This window comes from Oncorhynchus mykiss, chromosome 7 (assembly GCF_013265735.2).
Source record: "Oncorhynchus mykiss isolate Arlee chromosome 7, USDA_OmykA_1.1, whole genome shotgun sequence".
Classification (NCBI taxonomy): Eukaryota; Metazoa; Chordata; class Actinopteri; order Salmoniformes; family Salmonidae; genus Oncorhynchus; species Oncorhynchus mykiss.
In genome coordinates, this window is record NC_048571.1 from 80,254,796 (window position 1) to 80,272,330 (window position 17,535).

General features: G+C 42.8%; 2 protein-coding genes across 4 annotated transcripts in view; one reads left to right on the forward strand and one right to left on the reverse strand.

Moving 5' to 3' along the window:
* Window positions 1-424, forward strand: part of LOC110529044 (leucine-rich repeat-containing protein 3-like) — a 1,254-nt gene extending 830 nt beyond the window's left edge. The window contains exon 3 of the mRNA XM_021611184.2: window positions 1-424. This exon is cut by the window's left edge and continues 286 nt beyond it. Within this exon, the coding sequence (XP_021466859.2) occupies window positions 1-285 (285 nt within the window). The 3' untranslated portion in view covers window positions 286-424.
* Window positions 425-6,444: 6,020 nt separating this feature from the next.
* The window catches only part of LOC110529043 (collagen alpha-1(II) chain), a 91,767-nt gene continuing 80,676 nt past the window's right edge, over window positions 6,445-17,535 (reverse strand). For all 3 annotated transcript variants that reach the window (XM_036984180.1, XM_036984182.1, XM_036984181.1), the window contains 12 exons: window positions 16,701-16,754; window positions 15,558-15,719; window positions 14,199-14,306; window positions 13,786-13,893; window positions 13,365-13,526; window positions 12,886-13,047; window positions 12,327-12,380; window positions 12,073-12,180; window positions 11,434-11,722; window positions 10,949-11,136; window positions 10,342-10,584; window positions 6,445-8,941 (listed from right to left, as the gene is read on the reverse strand). In XM_036984180.1, the coding sequence (XP_036840075.1) occupies window positions 8,795-8,941; window positions 10,342-10,584; window positions 10,949-11,136; window positions 11,434-11,722; window positions 12,073-12,180; window positions 12,327-12,380; window positions 12,886-13,047; window positions 13,365-13,526; window positions 13,786-13,893; window positions 14,199-14,306; window positions 15,558-15,719; window positions 16,701-16,754 (1,785 nt within the window). In that variant the 3' untranslated portion in view covers window positions 6,445-8,794. The remainder of the gene's footprint in view (window positions 8,942-10,341; window positions 10,585-10,948; window positions 11,137-11,433; window positions 11,723-12,072; window positions 12,181-12,326; window positions 12,381-12,885; window positions 13,048-13,364; window positions 13,527-13,785; window positions 13,894-14,198; window positions 14,307-15,557; window positions 15,720-16,700; window positions 16,755-17,535) is intronic.

The window sequence follows — 17,535 nt, forward strand, 5'->3', positions numbered from 1 at the left end:
GAGGGGAGTCGCTGGGAGGATCCAGGAGGGGCAGCAGAGCACTCCGGTCAACCCCTGGTTAAGCTGCTTAACTCTGGGGTAAACTTCTGTCGTCTCCAGAGGAAGACAACGGATGTAGCCATGCTGGTGACCATGTTCGTGTGGTTCTTCATGGTCATTGTTTATGTGGTCTACTACGTGAGACAGAACCAGGCTGAGACCAGAAGACATCTGGAGTATCTGAAAAGTTTGCCCAGTCCGAGGAAAACACTCACGGAGACAGACACAATAAGCACTGGTCTCTGAACTATTTATTTATAGCCCTCGTTTAACAAGGTAAGTTATTGAGAAGACATTATTTTTAACAAAAACAACCCGACCAAGAGAAAACCCAAGAGAAGGCCTAAGAGAAGGCCCAAGATGAGGCCTAAGAGAAGGCCTAAGAGAAGGCACAAGAGAAGTCCTAAGAGACTGCTTAAGAAAAGGCCTAAGAGAAGGCCCAACAAAAGGCTCAACAGAAGAGCCAAGAGACTGCCTAAGAGACTGCCTAAGAGAAGGCCCAAGAGAAGGCCTAAGAGAAGGCCCAAGATAAGGCCTAAGAGACTGCCTAAGAGAAGGCCTAAGAGAAGGCCCAAGAGAAGGCCTAAGAGAAGGCCTAAGAGAAGGCCCAAGAGAAGGCCTAAGAGAAGGCCCAAGAGAAGGCCCAACAGAAGGCCCAAGAGAAGACCTAAGAGAAGGCCTAAGAGAAGGCCCAAGAGAAGGCCTAAGAGAAGGCCCAACAGAAGGCCTAAGAGAAGGCCCAACAGAAGGCCTAAGAGAAGGCCTAAGAGAAGGCCTAAGAGAAAGCCCAACATAAGGCCTAAGAGAATGCCTAAGAGAGCTCAACATAATGCCTATGAGAAGGCCTAACAGACTGCCCAACATAAGGCCTAAGAGAAGCCCAAGAGAAGGCCTAAGAGAAGACCCAACAGAAGGCCCAAGAAAAGGCCCAAGAGAAGGCCTAAGAGAAGGCCCAACAGAAGGCCCAAGAGAAGGCCTAAGAGAAGGCCTAAAGAAAGCCCAACATATGGCCTAAGAGAAGGCCTAAGAGACAGCCCAAGAGCAGGCCTAAGAGAAGGCTCAACATGAGGCCTATGAGAAGGCCTAAGAGAAGGCCCAAGAGACTGCATTCTGTTGCAACAATTTAGGGCTTCTGTCTGTGGAGAAATCAATACATTGCAAGTCTCTGTATTGGATTGGAGATGGTTGTACTCACAATTGTTACTTTAAAATGGCCTCTCAATAACAACTCTGACTTGAATGAAATAATTACAACATCTTATTTTTGTAACTACTATCTCACTGAACAAAAAAATATAAACGCAACATACAACGATTTTTAACATTTCACAGTTCATATAAGGAAATCAGTCAATTTCAATAAATAAATTAGCCCCCAATCTATGGATTTCACATGACTGTTGGGGACAGATACCGTAAAAAAAAAGGTAGGGGCATGGATCAGAAAACCTGTCAGTATCTGGTGTGACCACCATTTGCCTCATGCAGCGTGACACATCTCCTTCCTATAGAGTTGATCAGGCTGCTGATTGTGACCTGTAGAATGTTGTCCTTCTCCTCTTCTATGTCTGTACGAAGTTGCTGGATATTGGCGGGAACTGGAACACGCTGTTGTACATGTTGATCCAGAGCATCCCAAACATGCTCAATGGGTGACATGTCAGCTGAGTATACAGGCCATGGAAGAACTGGGATATTTTTAGCTTCCAGGAATTGTGTACAGATCCTTGTGACATGGGGCCGTGCATTATCATGCTGAACCATGAGGTGATGGCAGCGGATGAATGGCACGACAATGGGCCTCAGGATCTTGTCATGATATCTCTGTGCATTTAAATTGCCATTGATAAAATGCAATTGTGTTCGTTGCTCATAGCTTATGCCTACCCATACCAAATTCAAAAGAATCTCGCACATCTGAGCTATCTAATGTGTAGGTGCATGGCAACAATTGAACAAGATGAAGGAATTAAGAAATCACACACTGCTCTTGATAGTATCACTGATATTTAATAAGCTTACGTATCGGCCTCACGGCCTTCGTCAGAGCTTTTACCCATACCATACTGCCACCATGGGGCACTCTGTTCACAACGTTGTTATCAGAAAACTGCTCGCCCACAAGACGCCATACAAGTTGTCTGCCATCTACCCGGTACAGACGAAACCAGGATTCATCCACGAAGAGAACACTTCTCCAACGTGCCAGTGGTCATCGAAGGTGAGCATTTGCCCACTGAATTCGGTTACGACTCCAAACTGCAGTCATGTCAAGACACTGGTGAAAGCATGCGGATGAGCTTCCCTGAAACGGTTTATGACAGTTTGTGCAGAAATTCTTTAGTTGTCTCAGATGATCTCGCAGGTGAAGAAGCTTTTTGTGCGAATGGAACATTTCTGGGATCTTTTATTTCACATCATGAAACATGGGATCAACACTTTACATGGCGTGTTTCTATTTTTGTTCAGTATCCTTTCCAATACTTGAAATATATTTTTCATTTATTATTTAGAAATTACAAAAAAACACAGCTTTAACAGTGTCCAAATGGAGAGAAAGACACAAAGAAGAAAGAAGGAGCGAAATAGCGAATCGCAAAAAAAAAGTCAATATTTATTGGCACCTTTCATCGTCAAATACTGGTGGCATTCATATTCCGTTAGACTGTTAACAGGGAAGACAGACCTTGACCTAATTCATTTTGAACGGCAGATAGCAGATCCTTACAAACCAGAAGGCTAATCAGAGGGTCTGTTTGTACTCTATCTATCAGGTTCAAATGGTATGTGATGTTGATTCATATTCTGGATCATTAGAACTACCTATTCTACTCCAGGCTTTGAAGGGCAGCGAAGGCCTTTTTAACCCCCAAGCTACGAGGTCACTGAGTCCCAACCAGCTAGTCATCTATATTCTCAATCCCCACGTTGATTACTTTGTGCTGTTCTAAATTTACTCTGGCTCTACGAAGTGGTGGCAAATTAGTTTCTGGTCATCAAGTACGCAGCAAGCAATCATTTCTAAATTGGCCGAGGGTATCAGCTGGCTCAGAAGCAGAGAGTAGAGTAGAGTATGACGGCAGGGTATCAGCAGGCTCGGAAGCAGAGAGTAGAGTATGACGGCCGGGTATCAGCTGGCTCGGAAGCAGAGAATAGAGTATGACTGCAGGGTATCAGCTGTCTCGGAAGCAGAGAATAGAGTATGACTGCAGGGTATCAGCTGTCTCGGAAGCAGAAAAATGTAATTATGACCCGATTTAGAGTGGTTTAATAACTAACATGATCTTTGTCAAAAATGATCAGACGAATGACACAAACATGTTTTTTCAGAACAGCTTGTTTCTGTGGATCCTAAATAGTATTTTAAGAGCAATTTTAAATCCTGTCTGTGGGGTTAAAGGGACACTTTGGGATTTTGACTTTGTCTACTACCCCAAAGTCAGATGAACTCATGGATACCATTATGTCTCTGTGTGAAGTTTGAAGGAAGTTGATTAACTAGTGCTAGTGTAAGCCTATGGGTATCTGCTAGCATGCTAGTAGATACCCATAGACTTCCAGTCATTGCGCTAACGCTAGCTAGCATTGGCTCACTAAACTACCTCTAACTTCCTTCATACTGGACGAAGAGACAGAAAAATGGTATCCACAAGTTCAATTGCCTCTGTGGAAGTCAAGGTCTCATTACCAAATTCTGAAGTATCCTTTTAAGGTAATGGTCCTCTATTTTTCTCCTGGACTTTCAAATTGTGACTGAAGTGAGTTTAAGAGACAGTTGTCTTTGTGCACAGCGAGAGCATGCCATTGTGACATGTGATGTAATAAGGCAAGTTTTTAGCCTCTCAAAGTTAGACATTCCTGTACCATATCGTTGTTATAGCGATCAGAATAGGATGTTAAGTGTCTCATGAACAAACTGGAGTACATGTTCACCAGCCCATCTGTAAAGAGTTTCCTGTGAATATCAAAACGTGATAGATATTTCTCTATTCCATTTGTCTCAGACACTGTGTAGCAACATGTTTGTTGTGAAACCCTATATTACTTTGTATTGCATGTGTGTATCGTTGTGATGTTCAGAGATCCATTCTAGTACAGGTTGTGCTGTTCATAGTACCATTATAGTACAGGTTGTGGTGGTCAGAGATCCATTATAGTACAGGTTGTGCTGTTCAGAGATCCATTATAGTGCAGTTTGTGCTGTTCAGAGATCCATTATAGTACAGTTTGTGCTGTTCAGAGATCCATTATAGTGCAGTTTGTGCTGTTCAGAGATCCATTATAGTACAGTTTGTGCTGTTCAGAGATCCATTATAGTGCAGTTTGTGCTGTTCAGAGATCCATTATAGTACAGTTTGTGCTGTTCAGAGATCCATTATAGTACAGTTTGTGCTGTTCAGAGATCCATTATAGTACAGTTTGTGCTGTTCAGAGATCCATTATAGTGCAGTTTGTGCTGTTCAGAGATCCATTATAGTACAGTTTGTGCTGTTCAGAGATCCATTATAGTACAGTTTGTGGTGGTCAGAGATCCATTATAGTACAGTTTGTGGTGTTCAGAGATCCATTATAGTACAGTTTGTGGTGGTCAGAGATCCATTATAGTACAGTTTGTGCTGTTCAGAGATCCATTATAGTGCAGTTTGTGCTGTTCAGAGATCCATTATAGTACAGTTTGTGGTGTTCAGAGATCCATTATAGTACAGTTTGTGCTGTTCAGAGATCCATTATAGTGCAGTTTGTGCTGTTCAGAGATCCATTATAGTACAGTTTGTGCTGTTCAGAGATCCATTATAGTACAGTTTGTGCTGTTCAGCGATCCATTATAGTGCAGTTTGTGCTGTTCAGAGATCCATTATAGTACAGTTTGTGCTGTTCAGAGATCCATTATAGTACAGTTTGTGCTGTTCAGAGATCCATTATAGTACAGGTTGTGCTGTTCAGAGATCCATTATAGTACAGTTTGTGGTGGTCAGAGATCCATTATAGTACAGTTTGTGGTGGTCAGAGATCCATTATAGTGCAGTTTGTGCTGTTCAGAGATCCATTATAGTGCAGTTTGTGCTGTTCAGAGATCCATTATAGTACAGTTTGTGCTGTTCAGAGATCCATTATAGTACAGTTTGTGGTGGTCAGAGATCCATTATAGTACAGTTTGTGGTGGTCAGAGATCCATTATAGTACAGTTTGTGGTGTTCAGAGATCCATTATAGTACAGTTTGTGCTGTTCAGAGATCCATTATAGTGCAGTTTGTGCTGTTCAGAGATCCATTATAGTACAGTTTGTGCTGTTCAGAGATCCATTATAGTACAGTTTGTGCTGTTCAGAGATCCATTATAGTGCAGTTTGTGCTGTTCAGAGATCCATTATAGTACAGTTTGTGCTGTTCAGAGATCCATTATAGTGCAGTTTGTGCTGTTCAGAGATCCATTATAGTGCAGTTTGTGCTGTTCAGAGATCCATTATAGTACATGTTGTGCTGTTCAGAGATCCATTATAGTACAGTTTTTGGGGAAACTGTGCATGGTCAAAACAAACTGTGAAAATTAACTAAGAAAATATTGAAATTAATTTTGTGATAATTGAACAAATTACAAAACCTGTTCCTTTAAATTATAGCAGTGCTCGTTTAATTGACACCCCTGGTCCTTTAACTGATAGCACTGTCCCTTTAAATCAGGGGTGGGCAAACTTTTGTCTCAAGGGCCACACTGAGAGGGCCACATAGATTTTTTTTAAACCAATTACTAGTTTGTCAAAAAAATGTGTGGCCCAGAAAAATGGCAGTTATTTAAAAATATATAGGTCCATTATAATTGATATAAATATATAGTTCCATAATAATTTATAGAAATATATAGTTCCATTATAATTGATAGAAATATATAGTTCCATTATAATTTATAGAAATATATAGTTCCATTATAATTTATAGAAATATATAGTTCCATTATAATTGATATAAATATATAGTTCCATTATAATTTATAGAAATATATAGTTCCATTATAATTGATATAAATATATAGTTCCATTATAATTTATAGAAATATATAGTTCCATTATAATTTATAGAAATATATATGTCCTTTATATTTTATATAAATATATAGTTCCATGATAATTTATAGAAATATAGATCCATAATCATTTCTACATGCTTTCTATCTGTTTTTTAACTGTGTCCTGGAGTGTTTGTTGTTTTACCCAAAATATTAGTTGACTCAAACCACCCGCGATTTGATGATGATAACACAGCTCCTTTAATTGATAGCACTGTACAATCATTAACTGTTCTGTAACTGTTTTGTGTCACAGGCTACAATGAATGTAGACCACAACCTGAGTGACAAAACCGATTGTGTGGAAATGCCAATGACCCAAACACAAGAACCAAGCATCCCTCCTTTTGTGTCATTTGTTTTATTTGTGATGTATTTTTGTTGATTTGTTTACCTGTTGTTCTTTATGTTAATAATTATTAAAACAAAGATTACATCATAGATTTGGAAACCAATACATTAAATATTAAATGAACTCTAAAACCAAGTTTAAGGAAAAAAATATATGAAAAAAATGAAACAAACGTGGCTCTGTGTTGTTAAGAGAAATGCTTCTACCTTTTATTGCTACGGTGAAAGGTGAAAGGTGAAAGGTGAAAGATGTAAAGTCAGGAAAGAAAATTAAATAAAAAGTACAGGATGACATAATAAACCCATACAGTTACTGATTATTGTGGTTGGAAATGTTTCCCATTCTTACTCTATCTACCATGCTTAAAAACGATCTGAAAATATTGCAAAACTATTTTACACATACAAAATAGTACATGATATGAACTTTCCACTTCCTCACTAAATTTAGCCTTTTCTCTCCCACAAATAAAACAAAAAGAAAATGGCCGCTCACCATCATCCACCTCTCCACTGTATCTCCTTGTGTGTTCTGACTGCATCCCACCCCTCGATATGCATTTAGCCCAAACACACAGACCAAGGCAGAGTGCATACAGGACACAGGATCAAGATTTGGTATTGCTTCTATCTCTGAGAAACATAATAGCAACAGAAAAGTTTTTCATCATACTTTCAGGGTACAGAAAAAAGACCATCCCAGATAGTTCATGCACACTTTTCTCTGGAGCAATATGAGGATGAATAACAATCAAAATCCCCCCCAAAAATAAAATTAAAAAAGCGACTTCAGTCTGTTACTTGTTTTTTCTTTTATTTCCAATTTACATTTATCAAAACTGCAACAAAAACAAAATCATGATCATCATATTTAATAATAATAATAATAGTAATGCTATCATTATTAGCAATAATACTATTATTATTATTAATAATACAAAATATACACACCCTCAAAAATAAAATCACCCTCTGCCCTGGTCGTAGGTGGTTTTCCTCTGTGTGTAAAGGAGGTCTGGATTGTCTAGTAGTGATATCACTGTGAGAAAGAACTCACTCAAGTCTAACAGCCCTGCCCTGTTCTTGTTCCTAGGGGGGCATGCCCTGTTCCTATGGGGCGTGGCCAGGGCCAAGGTACTTCCTGCCAGGGTAGAGGGTATTTCCTGTGTGAGGGGACAGTGGGGGCATATGGGACAAAGTGGAGTGGGATAGGTCAAGGGTTAAAGGCACCTTCTGGTGGTCTTCTCACAACATGGGGTCTCATGCACCAAAGATATGATCACCCAAGCTGGATTTGTAAACTTGGAGAACTTTGCTTAGTTGTTTCTTTCTTTTTTTAGCGTGAGGTAGCTTATAATATAATTAAAACAAAACAAAAAAAGTTTAGATCTGAGATTGAAATCCCGAATTGAACATGTCTCTTACAAAAATGATAGACGCGGTTTATGTTTCATTGGGCAGCCAATGAGGGGGATTGTGGTTGGGGGGGGGGGGGGGGGGGGGGGGGGGCAGCGACATTTACCACTCTGAAAACAAATCTCAGCGTGAAATGTACTCTCTGAAAACTGTAGATATATGTATACACACACATATACATATATACACATTATGAACATGTCACTAATACATCAGTATCTGGTTGTTAAAGAATACAGACTGGTTTTTACAGCAATAGCACCATTTGACTATATTATAATACACAGTAACTTCCTGATACACACTGGGGCGGCGGTTGGAACTAGGAACACCTGCACCTATCACACTGCTCCATTTTTGGTTTGGATTTGATACAAGGTTTGAGAAGGTATGGAATAGGAGAAAGAAAAGAGGAGATTGGGGAGGTGGGGAACTGATAGATTATGTATGTGGTTGTGCGTGGGGCCTTTTTACAGGGTAACACACTCAGTCCTAACACACCTGGGACCTACACCTGAACAATAAATAAATAACACCAAGTCGGCTCTCTTTCTGTCATGCTCTGACATACTTCCCCTTTCTCTCCTTCTCCTCTTCCTTCGTTCCTTCTTGTTAGTGGGGAGGTGCTCCCAGGCTGGAGGGGTGGAGTGGATGGGGGAATGGAGGGAGGGGTTGACGGAGGGAGACTGGAAGTCGATGAAATCACAGATGAATATTGCCGGTGCCATTCAGTGCAGATATCCTAGTTGGAAAAATCACTTTTTACTTTAAAAAAAAAAAAAGTGACTTGATCTTTCTCTTTTCTCTCTTTCATTCATTTTGCTAGAAGTGTGTGTTCCTCTCTCTCTCTCTCTCTCTCTCTGTCTCTCTCTCCCTCATCTTTTATGGGTTTTTTCTCAGCTTTTCTTTTTTCATTCCTTTGTCTTTACAAGAAGCAGACTGCGCCGACGTCGACTCCAAACTCTTGGTCCGCTCCTCCAATATCCATGGGAGCAATGTCCACGATGGGCAGCCGGCTGGTCTTCTGAGATCTGTAGTCAATCACTGTCTTGCCCCATGCTCCTGTGTGTTTCTGGGGACAGAGAGGGAGAGCTGATATTGTTAGAGGACAGGGCTGATATTGTTATAGAAGAGGGTTGATATTGTTAGAGGACATGGCTGATATTGTTAGAGGACATGGCTGATATTGTTAGAGGAGAGGGATGATATTGTTATAGAACAGGGCTGATATTGTTAGAGGAGAGGGCTGATATTGTTATAGAACAGGGCTGATATTGTTAGAGGACATGGCTGATATTGTTATAGAACAGGGCTGATATTGTTATAGAACAGGGCTGATATTGTTATAGAACAGGGCTGATATTGTTAGAGGAGAGGGATGATACTGTTATAGAACAGGGCTGATATTGTTATAGAACAGGGCTGATATTGTTATAGAACAGGGCTGATATTGTTATAGAACAGGGCTGATATTGTTAGAGGACAGGGCTAATATTGTTATAGAACAGGGCTGATATTGTTATAGAACAGGGCTGATATTGTTATAGAACAGGGCTGATATTGTAAGAGGAGAGGGATGATACTGTTATAGAACAGGGCTGATATTGTTAGAGGAGAGGGATGATATTGTTATAGAACAGGGCTGATATTGTTAGAGGAGAGGGATGATACTGTTATAGAACAGGGCTGATATTGTTATAGAACAGGGCTGATATTGTTATAGAACAGGGCTGATATTGTTATAGAACAGGGCTGATATTGTTATAGAACAGGGCTGATATTGTTAGAGGAGAGGGATGATACTGTTATAAGACAGCAGGCACTGCCTCAAGAATAAACCCCACGAGTTTCTGTGTGTGTGTGTGTGTGTGTGTGTGTGTGTGTGTGTGTGTGTGTGTGTGTGTGTGTGTGTGTGTGTGTGTGTGTATGAATTGTGTGTATCTATGTATGTGTGTATGGTGTGTATATGGATGTGTGTATGGTGTGTCTATGGATGTGTGTATGGTGTGTATATGGATGTGTGTATGGTGTGTCTATGGATGTGTGTATGGTGTGTCTATGGATGTGTGTATGGTGTGTATATGGATGTGTGTATGGTGTGTCTATGGATGTGTGTATGGTGTGTCTATGGATGTGTGTATGGTGTGTATATGGATGTGTGTATGGTGTGTCTATGGACGTGTGTATGGTGTGTCTATGGATGTGTGTCTATGGACGTGTGTATGGTGTGTCTATGGATGTGTGTCTATGGGCGTGTCTATGGATGTGTGTCTATGGACGTGTGTATGGTGTCTGTCTGTCTGTCTGTCTGTCTGTCTGTCTGTCTGTCTGTCTGTCTGTTTGTCTGTCTGTCTGTCTGTCTGTCTGTCTGTCTGTCTGTCTGTCTGTCTGTCTGTCTGTCTGTGTGTGTGTGTGTGTGTGTGTGTATGTATGTGTGTGTATGTGTGTGTGTGTGTGTTTTCATCCTCTCACCGTGCAGCCGTCCTGCATAACGGTGTAGGTGAAGCGGCTGTTTCCCTCGGCCCTGATCTCCACATCGTTGGAGCCCTGGAGCAGCACGGCCTTCTTCAGGTTGCCCGTGGCTCCGTCCATGTAAGCCACACTGTTCTTGCAGTGGTAGGTGAGGTTCTGGCTAGCCTCGGTGGATAGCAGCCGCAGGAAGGTCATCTGGATGCTGGCCGTGTTGGCAGCCAGGCTGTCATCGCCATAGCTGAACTGTAGAGGGCAGCGGACAGAGAGGAGGGGGAGACAGGAAGGTTACATCCAGTACAATGACGTGGAATTATAACATGTCTTTAGTTAAAACTAGTGAAAGAGGAGGAGGAGACAGGGAGGTTAGGACCAATGTGATAATTATATACTGTATGATGTCTGGTTAAAACTAGAACCAAAAATGAAGCAAACTTCTTCAGACTGGTGGCATCAATTGAGAATATAAAATTCACTGCCAGTTTAAAAAAAAACACTTTACCAAAGGCAAAGATTGAATCTGAGACTGAAGAGGAAATGTGTATTTTGTATTTTCATTATGAACAAAATCATATAACGAGGATAGAAGAGGGATTGAATGGTGACTCACGTGGAATCCTCCGTTCATGGTCTCTCCGAACCAGACGTGTTTGGCAGCCTTGCTCTTGCTGGACCACCAGTTCTTCTTGGGGATGCTGGCGGGCTTGGGGTAGACGCAGGACTCTCCGGTCTCCATGTTACAGTAGACCTTGATGGCGTCTATGGTGCAGCCCTGGTTAGGGTCGATCCAGTACTCTCCTGCAGACAGACGGAGGAGTCAGGTCACATTCAATCAGTAGTACTTCCTATGTAACTGTTTATACCTGGTCATATTTATTTTGTCTTTTGAACACTATAGAACCTTCCAGATTTCCTCATGAGCACATAGTTTTTCCCGATCTAATCGGTAGGGGTAGGAGTTTAACCTCACAACATCACCTGAACATACCAGGAGAAACTCTAGGACCCCAAGTTCTTCCTGGTCAAGTCATGTTGGTCTATTAAACTCTTGTCCCCTAACAAAGAGGCAATCGTCGCTCCTATCCTGTCACTCACCGCTCTTCCAGTCTGGGTGGCACAGCTTCAGGTCTCTGCAAGTACGTGCAGGGTTCTTCTTGGAGCCCTCGGGGGAGCGGATGTTCTCAATCTGGTTGTTGAGAGACTTGAGCGTGGCGTCCACCTCGGCGTCGTGCGTCCTCAGGTTTCCGGAGGCCTGGTCGGCCCTCATGTACCTCAGGGGATCGGGGGATTTCTCAGGCTGAGACAGGCCAGCGAAGGCAGACATGTCGATACCAGGGCCGGGAGGACCAGGAGGACCAGGGGGACCGGAGTTTCCAGGGGGACCCTGCGATATACAGATAGAAAGATAGAATACTTAATTGATTGAAGATATTGTAAAACCAAGATGCTAGACTACGAGGTACAGGTGATGTATTGCTACCAGCGCAGTGCCATAGGTATTACAGAGGAGGAAAAACACAGAGCAAAGAGGAGTTCAAGTACAGGTAGCATCAAGTGTTGCCGTCTGAAACGACACCCTGCTCCCTAGGGCATTACTTTGTTTGACCAGAGCAAAGGGAGCGCACTGTATTGGAAATAGGGTGTCATTTGAGATTGGCACCAAGTCACCCACTGCTCTGTGAACTTTGATGATCCGTAAGATACAGTAAGTTGAGAGATGAGAGCGTTACTCACAGAGGGACCAGTCTCTCCAGAGCGACCACGGGGTCCGGGGGGTCCGATGGGGCCGGGCATACCGTTGGAACCATCCTTTCCAGAGGGACCAATAGGTCCGGGAGGTCCCTAAACAGAACACACACAAGGATTCAGATGTACTGTTACTGTACACACTACAACTCTGCCTGCCATGCTCTTTGGTTGAGTATGAATAAGACAGGTACCTCTCAAAACCCTGTGTTAGACTTTATACTGCTTTTGTCTATACTCACTCTTGATCCACTTGGTCCGGCAGGTCCAGATGCACCCTGGTCTCCAGCTTGACCCTGTGGTGAGACACAGGTCAGACAATGTCTAGGATGTACACAACTTCAGATAAAGGGTACAATGAGATTTTTTAGGGTATAGAGAGAATTTGAGGTACTGGAAGATTAGGGGTACAGGAAAATTAGGGGTGCAAGAAGATTAGGGGGTACAGGGAGATTAGGGGTACAGGGAGATTAGGGGTACAGGGAGATTAGGGGTACAGGGAGATTAGGGGTACAGGGAGATTAGGGGTACAGGAAGATTAGGGGTACAGGAAGATTAGGCGGTACAAGGAGATTAGGGGTACAGAGAGATTAGGGGGTACAGGAAGATTAGGGGTACAGGGAGATTAGGGGTACAGGGAGATTAGGGGTACAGGGAGATTAGGGGTACAGGGAGATTAGGGGGTACAGGAAGATTAGGGGTACAGGGAGATTAGGGGTACAGGGAGATTAGGGGTACAGGTAGATTAGGGGTACAGGTAGATTAGGGGTACAGGGAGATTTGTGTGGGGGGGGTACTTACGGGAGGTCCAGGCAGACCCTGCAGACCAGTGAATCCTCTGTGTCCTTTCTGTCCTCTCTCACCACCCTCTCCAGCCTCACCCTTGTCTCCACGGGGTCCTTGGGGTCCAGCCATTCCTCTGGCTCCAGCAGGCCCGGCAGGTCCAGCTGGTCCTTGAGCTCCCTAGAGAACAGCCAAGAGACATACACAGGGTTAGGACGGGTTGCAATACATTAGTATTTGAGTGAACTCATTTACATGTCCTTAAAATCAAAGACAGTTAATGGATTAATGAGTGGACTATCACATATCCAGTATATCCTGGAAATAGAAATGGAGTGAAAAACTCAACTTCATGTCCTGGCGTCCTGTATTATAGGTGTTCTACGAGGTGTAAATAGGGGTTCCATGGGGATGTTGAGAGGTGTTATAGGGGTTCTACGGGGTGTAAACAGGGGTTCCATGGGGATGTTGAGGGGTGTTATAGGGTGTATACTCACAGCCTCTCCCCTGTCTCCCTGCTTGCCGGTGGGGCCGACAGGGCCGGGGGAACCATTAGCTCCTGGGGAGCCAGGAGCACCAGCAGGACCGGTGTTACCACGGTCACCCTTGATTCCAGTGGCTCCATCTCTACCAGGGGGTCCATCAGAACCAGCGTTGCCCTGAGAGACAATTACACATGGTTTAATATCAGAAGGATCAAAAGCATAATTAGTGATTTACTTAATCATGACAGTGAGTTAACGTACTGTACTGCAGGTATAGAGTTGACAATGAGAGGCCATATTGGGGACACTGTGCTGCATTGAATGGCACACTATTCCCTATGTAGTGCACTACATTTGACCAGAGCCCTATGTGGACCCTGTTCCAAAGTAGTGCCATTTCATACACAACCCATGTTATGGGACAGACACTGACCTCTCTACCGGGCTCTCCTGCGGGTCCAGTCAGTCCAGGGGGCCCCACAGGGCCAGGGGGCCCACGGTCTCCACTTCCACCAGGAGATCCTTGTTTACCAGGCTCACCCTGGGGAGATGGACACAGGCTAGTTGGAGGACCACCGGTAGGGGTTGACACTCATCTAATCAATAGTCATATTTTCACTGATCATTCTCTTTGAATATCCATCTATCCATTCTTATTTGAAATTGGGTGGGGTTGGGTGAGGCAATTGACTGTAAAATATTATTTTGTAATTAATAAATAAATGGGTGTCAAGTCGCCTTTAGCAACCCATAGTCTACTGTATAATAATGAATCAATAACTTATCAATTAATCAATGTGTAAATGTATTCTAATTGTAATCTAATAGAATGTGAATGTGACTTACAGAGGGTCCTGGCAGGCCAGGGAAACCTCTCTCTCCACGTTGTCCTGGAAGACCAACAATACCACGCTGTCCAGCCAGACCTGAAGGGCCTGAAGGACCATCGGGACCCTGGGAGGAGGAAGAGAGGAAGATAGGAGGAGAGGAGGAAGACGGGAGGAGGGGAGGAAGACGGGAGGAGAGGAGGAAAATGGGAGGAGAGGAGGAAGACAGGAGAGGAGGAAGACAGGAGTAAAGGAGGAAGAGAGGAGGAGAGGAAGAAGGAGGAGATGAGGAAGTGAGAAGGAGAGGAAGTGAGGAAGTGAGAAGGAATAGGAGGAAGAGAGGAGGAAGAGAGGAAGAGGCGGAACAGAGGAGGAAGAGAGGCGGAGAGGAGGAAGAGAGGAGGACAGGAGAAAGTGAGGAGGAAGACAGGAAGTGAGGAGGAGAGGAGGAAGTGAGGAGGAAGACAGGAAGTGAGGAGGAAGTGAGGAGGAAAATGGGAAGTGAGGAGGAGAGGAAGAGGTGAGGAGGAAGACAGAAAGTGAGGAGAGTAGGAAGAGAGGGGGACAGCGTGTTATCAAGAATCTCAACAAAAAAAGATCAACTTTTTTTTTACTGAAAAGCAAGAAAAAATATTTTGTGTGCACTGCATCCTACTCTCCTCCACTTATGTGATTCAGACCAGAGAGGAACAGTGTGTCTTATGTCTGTTCTCTGTGCTTGCCTATTTAATTTTAGTAACTCTCAGCTGTCAGTTCAGTGTTACTCAAGGGATAATTGTAGGGTGTGTAAGTGCAAACTAAAAGCCTTGGCCTCTCTGCCATCATGTCTCTGTCCAGGGGAAGCCTACAGGTGCTATTAAGGTCCCGGCAGACAGCAGTGTGGTTAGTCTGGTTATTGGGTCAGTGATGAACACACACTTACAGCTATGTGTTATGACGGGGATGGGGGAGTAGTGTTGTTGTCCGTTATAATGGGCCTTTCTTTCATTCCCTGGACTAATGTCTATGCCTGTGTGTTGGAAGTAAACAAGAGAGACTTTTTGGGAAATAAACCAGTCTGGTTTTATAGCTGCAAAATTTCAGATGTATTTCAGTGTTAACTGGGGTGATGAGGCTGTGCGGGGGCTTTGTCTGTAACATCACAATCTGTGGGAGTTCAGTGGACTAAATCACTTTCAAATGTTGAATAAAGCCTGCGGGACCTTCAGTTGAGGATGGTTTTGATGAAAGGTGAACTTACTGGGGACAGATAATTCAGCTTGTATTATCCCCTTTTGCTTAGTGGGGTGCTGGGCTGAATGAGAGTTATCAAGCCGTTCACTGTGCCCCGGGTTGGTGCTTGGAGGACAGTACTGTAGTGATAAACAGGTGAACTTACAGAGGGACCATCCTCTCCAGCATCTCCCTTCTCTCCAGGGGATCCAGCGGGTCCACGCAGCCCAGCATCTCCCTGTCTGCCTGGGGGTCCACCGTCTCCACGCACACCTTTAGGGCCATCTTTACCAGCAGGGCCAGAGGGACCAGCAGCACCAGGGTTACCCTGCAGAGAGACACATCAATCAATCATTCAACAAATCAACCAATCAATCAATACATTGATCAACCAATCCATAAATCTGTAAATCAATCAACCAATCAACACTCAATCAATGAAACATCAATCAACCAAACAATAACCAATCAACCAATCTTAAAAAACAAAATACAAGACAGACAGAGAGGAGACAGAGAGAGACAGGAGCAGGTCAATACTCTGTAGAATAACAACCATTTAGACTGAAACTGCCCATAGACAGACAAGAGCAGGTTACAAGCATTTAGACTGAAACTGCCCATAGACAGACAAGAGCAGGTCACAACCATTCAGACTGAAACTGCCCATAGACAGACAAGAGCAGGTCACAACCATTCAGACTGAAACTGCCCATAGACAGACAAGAGCAGGTCACAACCATTCAGACTGAAACTGCCCATAGACAGACAAGAGCAGGTTACAACCATTCAGACTGAAACTGCCCATAGACAGACAAGAGCAGGTCACAACCATTCAGACTGAAACTGCCCATAGACAGACAAGAGCAGGTCACAACCATTCAGACTGAAACTGCCCATAGACAGACAATAGCAGGTCACAACCATTCAGACTGAAACACACTACAGTGCTGATGAATGATTCTGTGCCCGTCTGGTTATAGGTCAAAGGTCAGTACTCATTTCACCTTCTGAATGACCAGAAAAGTCATAAAATCAAAAGCATTACACCTGCTTGTACTGAAATATATCAGAAAACTATTGGTATAACCTGGAATTACATAAAAGAGCTCATTCATTTTGGAAAATGTTAATAACCAACACTGTTACACCCACATTAAACTAATTCCTTTTCTATTCCAGTCAAATCCAACACTTTTTACTAAATGAACAGTGTAACGAATCAGTATGATTTATTATTCGATGCTCAGGTAGGGTGACAGAAGATGTGAGTGTTTGAGTTGTATTGCTGACAGGTGGTTGTACTTACATTGGGACCAGGGGGCCCGACTCTGCCGGCAGCTCCAGGGAAACCAGTGGCACCCTGTTAGAGAGAGAGAGAGAGAGAGAGAGAGAGAGAGAGAGAGAGAGAGAGAGAGAGAGAGAGAGAGAGATTGTTGATGAAAATGGAAACATTAGAAATAGAGCAGAAATTAAATATACAATATGAGATGTGTATGAGATGTGTATGAGATATGAGATGTGTATGAGATATGAGATATGAGATGTGTATGAGATGTGTTTGAGATATAAGATGTGTGTGAAATGTGAGATGTGTATGAGATGTGTATGAGATTGAAGATGTGTATGAGATGTGAGATGTGTATGAAATATGAGATGTGTATGAGATATGAGATGTGTATGAGATGTGTTTGAGATATAAGATGTGTGTGAAATGTGAGATGTGTATGAGATGTGAGATGTGTATGAGATATGAGATGTGTATGAGATGTGAGATGTTTATGAAATATGAGATGTTTATAAGATATGAGATATGATATGTGTATGAGATATTAGATGTGTATGAGATATTATATGTGTATGAAATATGAGATGTGTATGAGATGTGAGATGTGTATGAGATGTGAGATGTGTATGAGATATGAGATGTGTATGAGATGTGTATGAGATATGAGATGTGTATGAGATATGAGATATGTATGAGATGTGAGATGTGTATGAGATATGAGATGTGTATGAGATGTGAGATGTGTATGAGATATGAGATATGAGATAAGTATGAGATGTTAGAAGTGTATGAGATATGAGATATGAGATATGTATGAGATGTGAGATGTGTATGAGATATGAGATATGTATGAGAT